The 13,025-nt window shown below is 38.9% G+C and overlaps 1 protein-coding gene across 7 annotated transcripts in view; it reads right to left on the reverse strand.

The window, feature by feature from the left end:
* MTR (5-methyltetrahydrofolate-homocysteine methyltransferase) overlaps nt 1–13,025 on the reverse strand; it is a 107,910-nt gene that overhangs the window by 61,459 nt on the left and 33,426 nt on the right. For 6 of the 7 annotated variants that reach the window (XR_012434146.1, XR_012434204.1, XR_012434167.1 and 3 more), the window contains exons 12-15: nt 10,697–10,776; nt 7,611–7,723; nt 4,123–4,263; nt 1,238–1,423 (exon numbers count right to left, since the gene is read on the reverse strand). Coding sequence is in view for 4 of the 7 variants with exons in the window: in XM_015437200.4 (XP_015292686.3) it covers nt 1,238–1,423; nt 4,123–4,263; nt 7,611–7,723; nt 10,697–10,776 (520 nt within the window). In the remaining 3 variants the exon portion in view is untranslated. The remainder of the gene's footprint in view (nt 1–1,237; nt 1,424–4,122; nt 4,264–7,610; nt 7,724–10,696; nt 10,777–13,025) is intronic. The other variant, XM_074038750.1, reaches the window with a different exon arrangement.

Below are 13,025 nucleotides of genomic sequence, written 5' to 3' on the forward strand. Positions count from 1 at the left end.
ACAGTATTCTATGTAGTAAGGACCAAGGTTTAAGCATTCCCCTAGTAATTGACATTTAGTGTTCTTAGCTTATTGCTACCACAATGCTACAATAAATGTGAACATATATCCTTATATACTCAACCTTATTACTAGATTCCCAGAAGAGCTTAATAATAAGAAACAGATTTTTTAGTGGTTTTAAATAGGTACCAAAATATACATGAAAAGTTATGTAAAGTATAAAACGTAACAATAATCAGTTTATCACATAGTTGAATTATTATTATATCTGAAGCTTCCCATGTGCCCCACCCTGATTCTATGGCAGAGGTATTATGAAGGCTGCCATTTATCAATCTTCTAATTTTTTCTTCTATTTGGTAAAGGAAACTAATCTCATTATTTCTTTATTTTTTATTTCTTTAATGCTTACAAACGTTAGTATCTTCTCATAAGTTTATTGGCTATTTGTTATTTATTTTTATATAAACTGTTACTCATTTCCTTTGTCCATTTTCCTATTGGGTTGACTGGGGTGTTTTGCTTTCCAACTTACAGAAACTTTGCATATTAGGAATATTCAACCACTACTATTATTCATGTTGCAAATAGCTAACTTTATTTTAGTATATGGTTGGAAATGGGAATCTAACTTTATTTTCTTCCAGATGCATAGCCAGTCGTCCCAACAGCATTTCCTGAATACTTCAACCTTTCTTCATGAATACAAAGACTTTACTATATATCAGATTTTCATATACCGTCATTGACCACATAAGGACACTTAAATCAATGATGGATCATATAAACAACAATGGTTCCCTAAGGTTATAATACTGTATTTTTACTGTAAATTTTCTATGTTTCGATACATTTAGATACACAAATACCTATCACTTTGTTACAGTTGCCTACAGTATTCAGTATGGTAACATGCTACACTAGCTTATGACATAGGAACAATACACTATACCATCTAGCTTATGTGTGTAGTAGGCTATCCCATCTAGGTTGGTGTAAATACACTCTAGGATGTTGGCACAATGACAAAATCACCTAATGATGTATTTCTCAGACCATATCTCCATTGTTAAGTAATACATGATGTATGACTGTATACAGATACATGTACGCATATGTATATGAATGTATACAGAAAGAGATACATGTATATGTGTACATATATATGTAGCTGTTTCAGACTTGCATTCTAACCTGGGTAACACAATGGATTAGGCCAAAAGAAATCACTCACCTGTCCTTCTTCATCAAAAGCCATGACCACCATAGCAGCTCCAAACTTTTTAATCTTCCTGGCCTTCTCCAAGAAGTCATCCTCTCCTTCCTTCAGACTAATGCTATTGACAATGCACTTCCCTTGGCAGCACTTTAACCCAGCTTCAATCACAGCAAAATTGGAGGAGTCGATGCACAAAGGTACCTGAGATCAGAAAGGCAAGAAAATCACAGAGAGGCCACAAGTCACTACAAATTACTTTTCAAAAGCTCTAAAGTATTCCCTGTTTCTTCTTTAGCAAAACAATAAACAAATAATAGTAGTACGTCAGAGACAGAATTTTAATACACTTATTCTTTAAGACCAAAATACTTGGAGTAATTTCAGTATTACAAGATACTCCATGCATGGGCCAGGGATTTATAGCTGAAAGATCATAGCTGAACATCAGAATGAAATCAGTGGGATCAGTTCACCAGCTTCAGTGCAGTACACTTTCAAGTGCCTAGGCCCCGAGGCAAACACCTCAGATAGGATTTAGACATCCCTGATCTAACTTAGGAATTCATGTTTAGCCTTGTGTCCTTTGGGAACAGCCCTCTAGCGAAGTTATTCAAATTCAACCTCTCCTTTAGAAAATCAAATTACTGAATTTTTTTACTGAAAAAAAAAAGACTTTTAATATTAGAAAGGAAAAATAGATCTAATTATCAACAAATGCATATAATTAAAATAAAGCACAAGACTGAAATGCACAGTTGAGAATAGGTTCCTTTTAATTCATACCTCTGTTCTAGGAAAGGTGAAAGGAAGGGCTTGAAGAATTAGATTGATAAAAAGAAATGAAATGAGGCAACTGATCTAGGCTGCATTATGTTTGTATTTTTAGAGACAAGGTCTTACTATGTTCCCTTGGCTGGTCTTGAACTCCTGAGCTCCAGGCATCCTCCCCACTCAGCCTCCCAAGTAGCTGAAACTATAGGTGTACACCACAGCTCCCAGCATAGGCCACATTATTCAATTAAGCCATTCAATAAATAATTAAGTGACTACCATATTAGGACCATACAGGGAAAACAGTAAGAAAGCCAGGTACTTGGCTCCACTGAGCTTAGAAAGATAAATAATTAAATAAGTAATGACATAAAGTGTGGTAAAAACTAAAAGCATACGAGAAGCACAGACTGCCATGGAAGCACACACCAAACCCAATCTAGGAAGCATGGAGAATGGGGCGGGAAAATCCAGGGAAAGCTTCCCCGGGCAGGAAACATTTCAACTGAGGACTGAAAAATGAGTAGTCAGCAATTTCCTAAGCCACGCCACCAAACAAGAGCAAAAAAGAACAGGCACTCCACCATGCTTTTTCTTAGCATGCTAGTAATGACAGGTTTGCTAAGAAAAGGGTCAAATGCAACGACAATACCAGGCCAGTGTATCGGCTCATATTTGCTTGCTGATAGTTTGGTGTCCCAACCCTACTGGTGAAAACGTGCTGGTAAAACGATTTTATGCTTTACCCCATGGGTCGAAATTTGGCCTCCAATAAATTGTGGTAGTAGGGCAAAACCAAGAAAGATAAGAAATTGTTGTGGCAATCAGAACACTAATAATTTATTGAGTTACATGGGGTCCTTCACAGTTGATAAAGCACTTGCATCTTTACAATTCACAAAGGGGGTTTGATGATCCCATTTTAGAGATGAGGAAAGAAAGTAGGGTCAATAGTCCATTGACTTGATTGGGCCTTACAAGGCGAGTCTACCCTCTTCCCAATACTAAGCTGATAAACAATTGGCTATACCTCTGATTCTAACTAACTTTGAACAAGTTGTCTTGCTTCTTTGTACCTTAAATTCTCAAAATATTTATTCCCAGAAGAATGATGAGACTTTTTAGTAAAGAGTTTTAAGACACAAATGAAAGATGGGCAAATGTAATTCAGTACTTACCACAGACTTCTAACTTAAATCTGCTGAAGCCTAATAAAAAACCAACAGCTCAACCTGAAATATGCAACTCTTAAAGCACTAGGAAGTTTCTTTAAAAAAGAACTTCAAAAATCACTTCCTGCCAGGCACAGTGACTCACAACTGTAATCCCACCACTTTGGGAGGCCAAGGCAGGAGGACTGCTTGAGCCTATGACTTCAAAATCAGACTGGGTGGCACAGCAAGACCTGCCCTCTCTACCAAAAATATTTTTTAAATGATGCGTGCCTGTGGTCCTAGCTACTCAGGAGACTGAAGTGGGAGGAGTGTGAGGTTGCAGTGAGCTTTGATTGCACCACTGCACTCCAGCTTGGGCCACACAGCAAAACCCTGCCTCAGGAGGGGGAAAAAAAAAATCACTCCTCATAACAAGCTTAATGGCAGAAAAATAAGGTAAGATTTTTAAAAATTTTAGAACTCATTTAAAAATGTTTGAAAGACTGACACAAAAATCAACTTTCACCTTTTAAAGAACAAATGTAAAAGCTGACATAACCTCTTGATTTAATCTTGTTTTGTATTTTTGTCTTAGTCTGATAAGCCTGAAAGTTCTCTCCTTTCTGTTATAAGAAAGAAATCACTGAGTTCCCTTGCCTATGGCAGAAATAGAGCCAATGATTTTCCTTCACAGACAGGGAAAGTGGGTTGTTATTCTGTCCAGACATCTGAGAAGACTCAATTCTCATGAACAATCCCAGAAGCCTTGGAAACAGCCAGGCTGAAGCCACAGCTGTCTCCAAGATCTGCTTTATATGGAAAGGTTATCATTATCTGAGAAAGCTGACAATCAGAAACTACTGTGCTCAGAAAACCAGTTCTTGAGTTCACAGATTAATGGGACAACTGGCACAGTTAAATGAGTGACAAAGTGAGACAAGTAAATCCCCCTGATAAACACAAACTTTGTATAACCTTTGCGATGTCTGGCTCGGAAGCAATTAAGTTGCAAAATCTGGTCATTGCACTCGGACCATCTAGCATGCCATCATCCATGTTGATATCCAGCACCTGGGCTCCCATTTCCACCTGCACTCTGGCAACACCCAAGGCTTCCTGAAGGAAGAATGAGACAGGAAGCAGCGTTAGGAGACAGTACTTTGAGAAAAGGCTAACGAGGTCATTCCTTACCCTTCCCAGCAATCCTTTCAAATTACAAAGACTACCTAGCCAGACTCCCTGACTCTGGGCCTGCTGTCCTCCCATCACTCATCACAAATTAACCTTTCTCACACATCTCTTCCATCACATCATCTCACTGCTTAGAATCCACCAAAGCTGTTTTCCTACCATGAAGATTCTCAATTCCTCAGCATGGCAGTCAAGGCCCTCTGAGCTGGCCCCATCTTCTTACCCAACTGAACTTCCCACTCCACCCCCGCTGGAGCCCTCACCCAGCCAGATCTGTTCCCATCTCTGTGCTGCAGATCATGTTGTCTCCTCTGCTTGGAACGCAATCCCTTTCCCTTCCACATTGCTTAAGACCCAGCTCAAGCCCCAACTCCTCCAAAAAAAAGTCCTTAGAGAAACCATCCAAAACGATGTAACTCTTCAGTATTTGCCAAAAACTATATAACTCTTCAGTATCTGCTGAAAGTATTCATTGCAGGCTGTTAATAGGAGTTACATGAAAAGAAATGTCAGTTAAATAAGTTTCAGCAGGTTTTATAACACTGGAAGGCTTTTCAAATTCTTTAATGTACTATTATACACTGCAACCTTCCCAAAACAGAATACAGCATTTCCCACTTATGACCATCTAAGGAATATTTTGTAGGATAAGTGTTCCAAAAAGAGTCTTATATACTTCCCACTCTGAACAATGTTGGGCAAAATATACATATTCCATAATGCCTTCTAACTAACGTGACAGAGACTTTTTGTTTATTTGAGTCTTCACTGTACACTTCATAGTGTAAAAAAATAAGCAAGGATAAAATCAATAGTAGATGCTGATGTTGTCTTGATTTTTTTTAGCCCAAGAAAATAAAATAGAAACTTTTAGCACTCATTGTGATAGAATAGGCATGAAACTCTATGGCATATGCCACAAGGAAGCACCATATGCACTGAGCCAAGGCCGCACAGAGAAAAAGGATCACAATTCAATTCAGTAAATCTGGACCGGGCGCGGTGGCTCACGCCTGTAATCCCAGCACTTTGGGCGGCTGAGACAGGCAGATCACTTGAGGTCAAGAGTTCAAGACCAGCCTGGCCAACAAGGCAAAACTCCATTTCTACTAAAAATACAAAAATTAGTTGGGTCTGGTGGCGGGTGCCTGTAGTCCCAGCAGCTCTGGAGGCTGGGGCAGGAGAATCGCTTGAACCTTGGAGGTGGAGGTTGCAGTGAGCCAAGACCACGCCATTGCACTCCAGCCTGGGTGACAGAGCAAGACTCTGTTTCAAAATAAATAAAGCAATTAATTCAGTAAATCAAAAAATGTTTTCTAGTATCAGTACCAATTTAAATACAATAAAGAATAAAAAGAAGTGTAAATCACAATCCTGGTTCTTAAAGGGTTTATATCTAGTTGGGGGCACATGTCACAGTCACATAAAAAACTACCGGACACTGCCATACAATGTGTGGGTCAAATGCCAAGATGATCTCAACATCCAGGAAAGGGAAAGGTCGCCACAAACCAAAATGGAGAAAGCTAACTGAGAGGGAGCATCTTCAGCTGGCTAATGGGGAATGGATTGGAGCAAACAGACAGGAGGTAAGACAGTAAGCAACAGGGTCAAAAGACCTGGAAAATGGAAATGCCAATATCTGACCTATTTCTTAACAATCACGGAATAACAGCTTCAAGGTCTAACCTTCCCAAACAACCTCAGAGAGATGAAGCAGTTTGTTTAAAGACATTTGAGTTGAGTAAGAACACAGGACTGGAACTTCTTTCAGGTCAATGTTCTTTTCACTAAACCACAAAGGGATCACTAAGACATAAAAGCTAGACTCTAATGAAGAGTCACCTGTCCCTTCCTGTTTCTACTGCCCCCTCCTAGTGTTTCCACTAGGCAGAGATAGCAGAGTGGTTAAGGGCACATGCTTGGTAGACTTGGGTTCTATCATTTACTTGCTGTAAAACAAAAGGCAAGTCATTTAACCTCCCCAAGCCTCTGTTTCTACACCTGTAAAATGGGGATAACCACAGTATCTATCTCCACCAGGCTGTGATGATTAAATGAGAAATGACATAAAGTGCTTAGCACAGTGATGGCACATAGAAAGACCTTATTAAATGATAGATATTATTACTTTCACCTGTTTGCTTCTTCCTAAAATGCTCTCAGTGTCAAATCTATCAAATCCACCAAAGGGACACCATAGAATAGGCATAAGAATCAAAACGCTGCCAGCTGAAGAACACTCTATGGCTAGGAAGAGTCACTGGCACTTCAGAAGGAAGCAAACAAGAACAAAGGCACAGAGTCAGAAGCGAGCCTCCTGGACCCCGTGGAACTTCCAAACTGGGAAGGCTCATGATGGATGCATACAGGAGCACTGGAAAGCAGCAAGAATGAGGGGAAGACAACTGACAGGGGAAGTGGTGAAACTGGGCAACCAGGCCCTGCTAATGTGCCAGCTGAGGGACTAGGAAGGAAGACACGCCTCCAGGGATGCCATCAGATAATAATGAACAGGTCCATGAAGGGGGATACACGGTCCTTTCCTTGTTATGAAAACTAAATCAGCTCTGATACTGGTTTCTGGAAGATCTCCTAAAGGTTGCAAAAAAGTGAGGAAAGTTGGATGACAAAGTTAATTATCATCAAAGCCCCGGCCAAATTCCTCCAATTTTAAATTCATATTTTCATAGGAAAATCTATCCAGGAGTCTTGGGTATGCTCTGTATGGATTAAATTATGCTCATCCACAGAGTGACCGAGCTTAAAAACACCATGGCTAAAACTATCACATAAACTTTCCAAGGCAAGGGTCTATTTCTTTCGTTTGTTTATTTTAGTCTACAGCTAACAAGATTCATAATACCCTCTCAACAGTGAGCATTCGATGCAGCCGTAAGGAACTGACAGGAATTTTCCTGTCTTTCCCTTTCCCTAGAAGGATTTGTGAGAAGACAAAATAAAGAGCCTTCTCAAATTTTTTAACTTATTTCATGATTAATAGAAATAGCTAGAACCTGGATCCTTCCCATCTCATCCTACTTCATACACCAAATGCAGTACTTTTTAACAAATATTGACAACAGCAGCTTCAATTTTTCAAAGCCTTGTCCTCCCACCAGCCCACCCTGCTGCAAACACACATTACCGTCTTCTCACACTTTCTAGCGGCTCTGCTAATAACACTATCAAAGGCAGAGAGCTGTTTCATTTACATGCTGTCTAGCCAAAGACATGGGCAGATGCCTCAGGGGTCTTATTAAGATGCTCACTTCATAGTTTCCTGCCATGATGAGTTTAGCAAACTTCCTTGATCCTGCAACATTACAGCGCTCTCCAATGTTAACAAAGTTGGTGTACTGTCCAATCCTGAAGGGCTCCAGACCTTAAAAGGAGAAGCATTTTGAAAAATTTCTGCAAATGCATATGGATGACATAAGACAGACAGACGCAAATGTATTCAGTAAGAAAGAGAAGTTCCTGCACCACAGCCCATTTGAGCAGACAGGAGATCCAACGTGGAAGCAGGGCCATAGTTGTCTCTAGGGAGATTCAAATGCAGCAAAGGCTATTTGTTACATCTACATTTACAACCAGACTCTCAAAAGAAGAAATATTTCAGAGTTTTATGCTGCAAATAACCTCAAGGACCTAATCATACTGAGAAAAAAGAAAAAATAATCATCAACCCCTATTTAACCAAGAGGCTGGGGCAAAAATCATGGACAAAGTTAGAATTGAAAGAGAGGTGTTCCACAGCTGTCTGCTCAGATATTAGCTTGAAGCTATACGGAGTAAGCTTTTTCAATCCCACCAATGGTGTGTTTACAACGTTACTTCATTTCTTTGATCCAGAGGCCTAGAACCCATAATCAACAAGGCTGAATCAGGGACCCAGGTTGAGACCTGAGAGACAGGAGTCACTGTGGCAGGTCTATCACTAATGAGCTGGCTCTAGGTAAGCCAGGTGGACTTCTAGTGCCTGTTTCCTTATCTACCAACATCGTAACATCTCCCCTGCCACTGGCCAATTTAGGGGCAAATATCAGATAATACATGTGGATATATTACACCGAAGTAAAAACATACAGTGTGAAGTATCACTATAGAAAAGGCTCTGAACTGTTTTTGTTCTATTCATTATGTCTAAAGTATTAGGAGAGGCAGTCTCAAACGTACAGTGTGAAGTATCACTATAGAAAAGGCTCTGAACTGTTTTTGTTCTATTCATTATGTCTAAAGTATTAGGAGAGGCAGTCTCAAACGTACAGTGTGAAGTATCACTATAGAAAAGGCTCTGAACTGTTTTTGTTCTATTCATTATGTCTAAAGTATTAGGAGAGGCAGTCTCAAACGTACAGTGTGAAGTATCACTATAGAAAAGGCTCTGAACTGTTTTTGTTCTATTCATTACCTTTAAAGTATTAGGAGAGGCAGTCTCACTAGGTGGTTACAGGCAGGTTCTGGGGACAGACGGCCTTGGGTTCAAATCACTTACCTGAATGAACAACCTTGGGGCAACTTCCCATATGCCTCTGAGTTTACAAAGACAGTAAAGTGTCTGCTTTATACTGTTATTGTAAAAATGAAACTGAATAACATTGATAAGCACAGAATTAGCACCCACAATCATTGCTTTCATTGCTAATAAGAGAAAATGGCTTTTAAGACCTTTGTCAAAGCATGGGCTTAGGAAGAAACAGCTATGAGGCAGAGAAAAATAATGACTATAAACTGGGTCATTATAAAAGCATTCCAGGCTGCTTGGTGCACTGAGATTATCGCTTTCCACGCCCAGTATTGGCTTATGGTTTCCCTTCCACCCGGCAATGATCCTCATGGCCCCAGCCTTCCATGCTAGTCCCAGGGTATGCCCGATCTTAGTCTGACCCTGAGGTTCCCAGGACAGGCAAGCAGGGAGCCAACATTTCAATGCTGACATTTCCGTGTGACTCCCCCGCCAAAGCATCTCACACATAGTGCGAATGATCTATTATGAATGTGAAGTACTTGATACAAAGATCACACTTCTCTCAAGCTTGTGGTTTATAAAAGAACAATTTTAAATAGCACATCTGATGTCACTCTTTTAAAATCTGATGGAAGGTGACTGTTTAAAGCAATTTAGCAATAGCATATGACATTCAAATTGAAGAAAAAATTATTTTATTCTTACATGTAAATTATTTTTTAAAATCTTACGTAAATGGCTCTCTTGTTTCAATTTTGGCAAAGGCTGAATGTTTTCCACTCTTAGTGCTTGGCTGAAGTAATGCACTAACATTAAGTTCCAGGGATGAAATAAATAAATTTTCCTGCCACACCTCTCTCTGATAAAAGCCACTATTTCCAGAGAGGGAGTATCATAAACCATGAATCCTACTTTTCCTAATCTCATCCTCTACCTTCTGGAGTATTTTAAAAAAAAAAAAAAAAAAAAGGCTAGCCTGACCATAGTTGGTATGTTTATTAACCCAACTTCACACTCACTGATTGGGATTAATTCTGTGTTATGTTCTGAGTGAGAAAAGTAGACACTACTTTTGCTGTCATTTGTAATTTATTTTACCTTTCATAGGACAACATATGAAACAAAAATATTTCAATTCAGAGAGATGTTAAATTCTAAGCTATTAGGGAACATAATTCCTCATATGTGTTATTTGCAGGTTCTCTAAAAAATCATACTTTTTCTGCTTGAAGTTACCATTTAATATATCATGAACATACCGAAGCAAAAATATGAAATTTAAAGTTATTTTTCTAACAGTTGGCCAGATGACCTAGTTTACTAACGTTCCTTGTTTGAACACAAAATTAATGCTGAAAAAGGTAGGCTACGTACCTCAAAAGGATTGTTGAGAACCAAAGAAAAAATAAATACCACAAGTCTTTGTAATGTCCTAAACATGTGGTAAATGTAAGATTACAACAAGAATATTTCAGAAACAAACAATTTTCCAGGACAATGCTGCTGCTATTACCAAACATTACACCTTGGCAGTTTGGAATTTCCTAACTAATTTCAACCTGAAAATTAAAATTGTTAGGCTGTGGCCAAGAGTATGTTTTCAAAACAGTGGACAATAAAGATAGGACCATCGAGCCACCACCAAGGACCCTACCTGGGCAAATCACCTGGGCCTTCCTTCACTTTTACCCTAAAGTTGATGTCATCCTGCCCCAGCCCTGGAAAAACAAAGGGTTCTTCACTAGAATTCATGTAAGTGCCAAGAATATATGGATTCTTCTTCAACCTAATAAGCAAGCTGCCTAGCACAAATATCACTACCACTTAGAATAGTCACATTCTACAAATGGTTTCTGAAATGACGAATACCAGGTCTTTATGACTTACCAGACAGTAACATATGTCCTTCAAAAACAGTGGCAAGTGGAACTCTAGGCTTACAATTTTTCACAGCTTCAGCAATTTCCCTGAGTTGAAAGAGAAAACACTATTTCCATTAATTCAGAATAAAATATATTTAATGAAACTAATTTCAAAACTAATTTTTAACTATGAAATTGTCTATTTAACATAACTATATATATAGTTATATACTTAATTCCAAGTGTGCAGCAACAATTATGCCTTTTAGTTTTCTCAGCAATGCAGAAAATTAATCTATAAACTGCACCTTTTGTGTGCCTGCCCGTCGGCTATGCGCTGGCTGGGTTGTTTTTACTTTCTGAGACGTGAACCTGGAGCTACATGACAGTTAGCACAAATGCAAACTGCAAACTTCCTTCCACCTTCCCCACATCCACAGATGTCTTTTACTCTGTCAAATCTACACACACACAATCCTTGCTTCCTACTCAAAATGTGAGCAGAAAAAGGATTTCACCTTCGACAAAAAGGAGCAGGCACAAGCAGAGGGGCTAGGAGAGAAGGGAATTAGGTCCAGTGGATCTGCTTTTACTACAGCACACACACAGTAGGGCGGGTACACAGCCATAAAGCACTAAAACTCCAAAATAATTACTCTTAAAGATTTGTTTTGGTAATTCACACTCCACTGAACCTTATCAGTTTTAATGAATCATGTCTTTGATCAACCAGAAAAATCTGACTACTCCACTAAATTTATCAGGACCAGTAAGAACTGCTCTACTCTACTGTCCCCAAATTAGAATGTGAATGTCTAAGTAAAAGAAGCAAACATATACACAGAGATATAAATATAGATACACACAAACATACACACAGACATTTAACACAACTCCTGTTTTTAAAGAGGAAACAAAAACAAAAAGAAATAGTTGCTGATCCAAAGATAAGTGATATTTACTGACAGCTTTCAGAAATTATTTGCAAGATATTTTAAAAATTATTATTTAGGCCAGGCGCCGTGGCTCACGCCTGTAATTCCAGCACTTTGGGAGGCCAAGGCGAGCGGATCACGAGGTCAGGAGACCAAGACCATCCTGGCCAACACGGTGAAACCCCGTCGCTACTAAAAATACAAAAAATTAGCCAGGCATGGTGGCGGGCGCCTGTTGTCCCAGCTACTCAGGAGGCTGAGGCAGGAGAATGGCGTGAACCTGGGAGGTGGAGCTTGCAGTGAGCTGAGATCACACCACTGCACTCCAGACTGGAAGACAGACCAAGACTCCGTCTCACAAAAAAAAAAATTATATATATATATATATATATATATATATATATATATATATTATATATATATATATATATATATATTATATATATATATATATATATATTATATATATATATATATAAATATATATATATATAAAATTTACTAAGAGTCTATCACATCAGTCAACAAAAGCAGTGAACTACAAGGTAACTCGGTAGAGTGAACATATTACACACATGAAAACAGACTTGGAACAGTGAGATGACTGGCTGGAAATATGATCATCAGTCACTCCAGGGAAAAAAACAAATATAAACAGTCCTAAACGACATTCCAAATCACTGAATTCCAATCTTCCTATAAGCTATAAAACTCTAAGGAATGAAACACACGGTCATGCTCGTTTCACTCCCTTCCTTCACACACTCACTTGAAAACATGAATTAAGTAACCACTGTGAACCAGGCAAAGTGAAGATGCTTCTCCTGACCTCAAGACACCTGCTTTTCCTTCCACGAGGGAATCTAATGGAGGCCTGTATTTGCCCACAATAAATATGAGCTGTCCTCTTTGAGCATTCAAATATTACTCAGGTATTTAAGGATAGAATATCATAATAACTGGGATTTGTTTTACATAATCTGGGGGAAAAGTTGAGGGACAGATGAAGTAAGAACGGAAAAACATCGAAAATTATGGCAACTATGTGACAGGCATATAGAGGTCCATTTTATTATTTCTCTAAAATTTTTCATAATATAAAGATGTATGAGCTTGTTAGGAAGGGCTGCCGTAACAAAGTGCCAAAGACTGGGTAGCTTAAATAACAGAAATGTATTTTCTCATAACTTGGAGGACAGAAGTCTGAGTTAAAGGCGTCAGGCAAGGTTAGTTTCTTTTAAGGCCTGTCTCACAGCTTGTAGCTAGTTATTTCTTCCCTGTGTCTTTACATGGTCTTGCCTCTGTGTGCGCATTTGTGTCCCGCTCTTCAAAGGACACCAATCATATTGGATTAGGTACACCTGTATGACCTCATTTTACCTTAGTCCCCTCTTTAAAGGCCTTATCTCCAAATACAGC

This window comes from Macaca fascicularis, chromosome 1 (genome assembly GCF_037993035.2).
Source record: "Macaca fascicularis isolate 582-1 chromosome 1, T2T-MFA8v1.1".
NCBI lineage: Eukaryota > Metazoa > Chordata > Mammalia > Primates > Cercopithecidae > Macaca > Macaca fascicularis.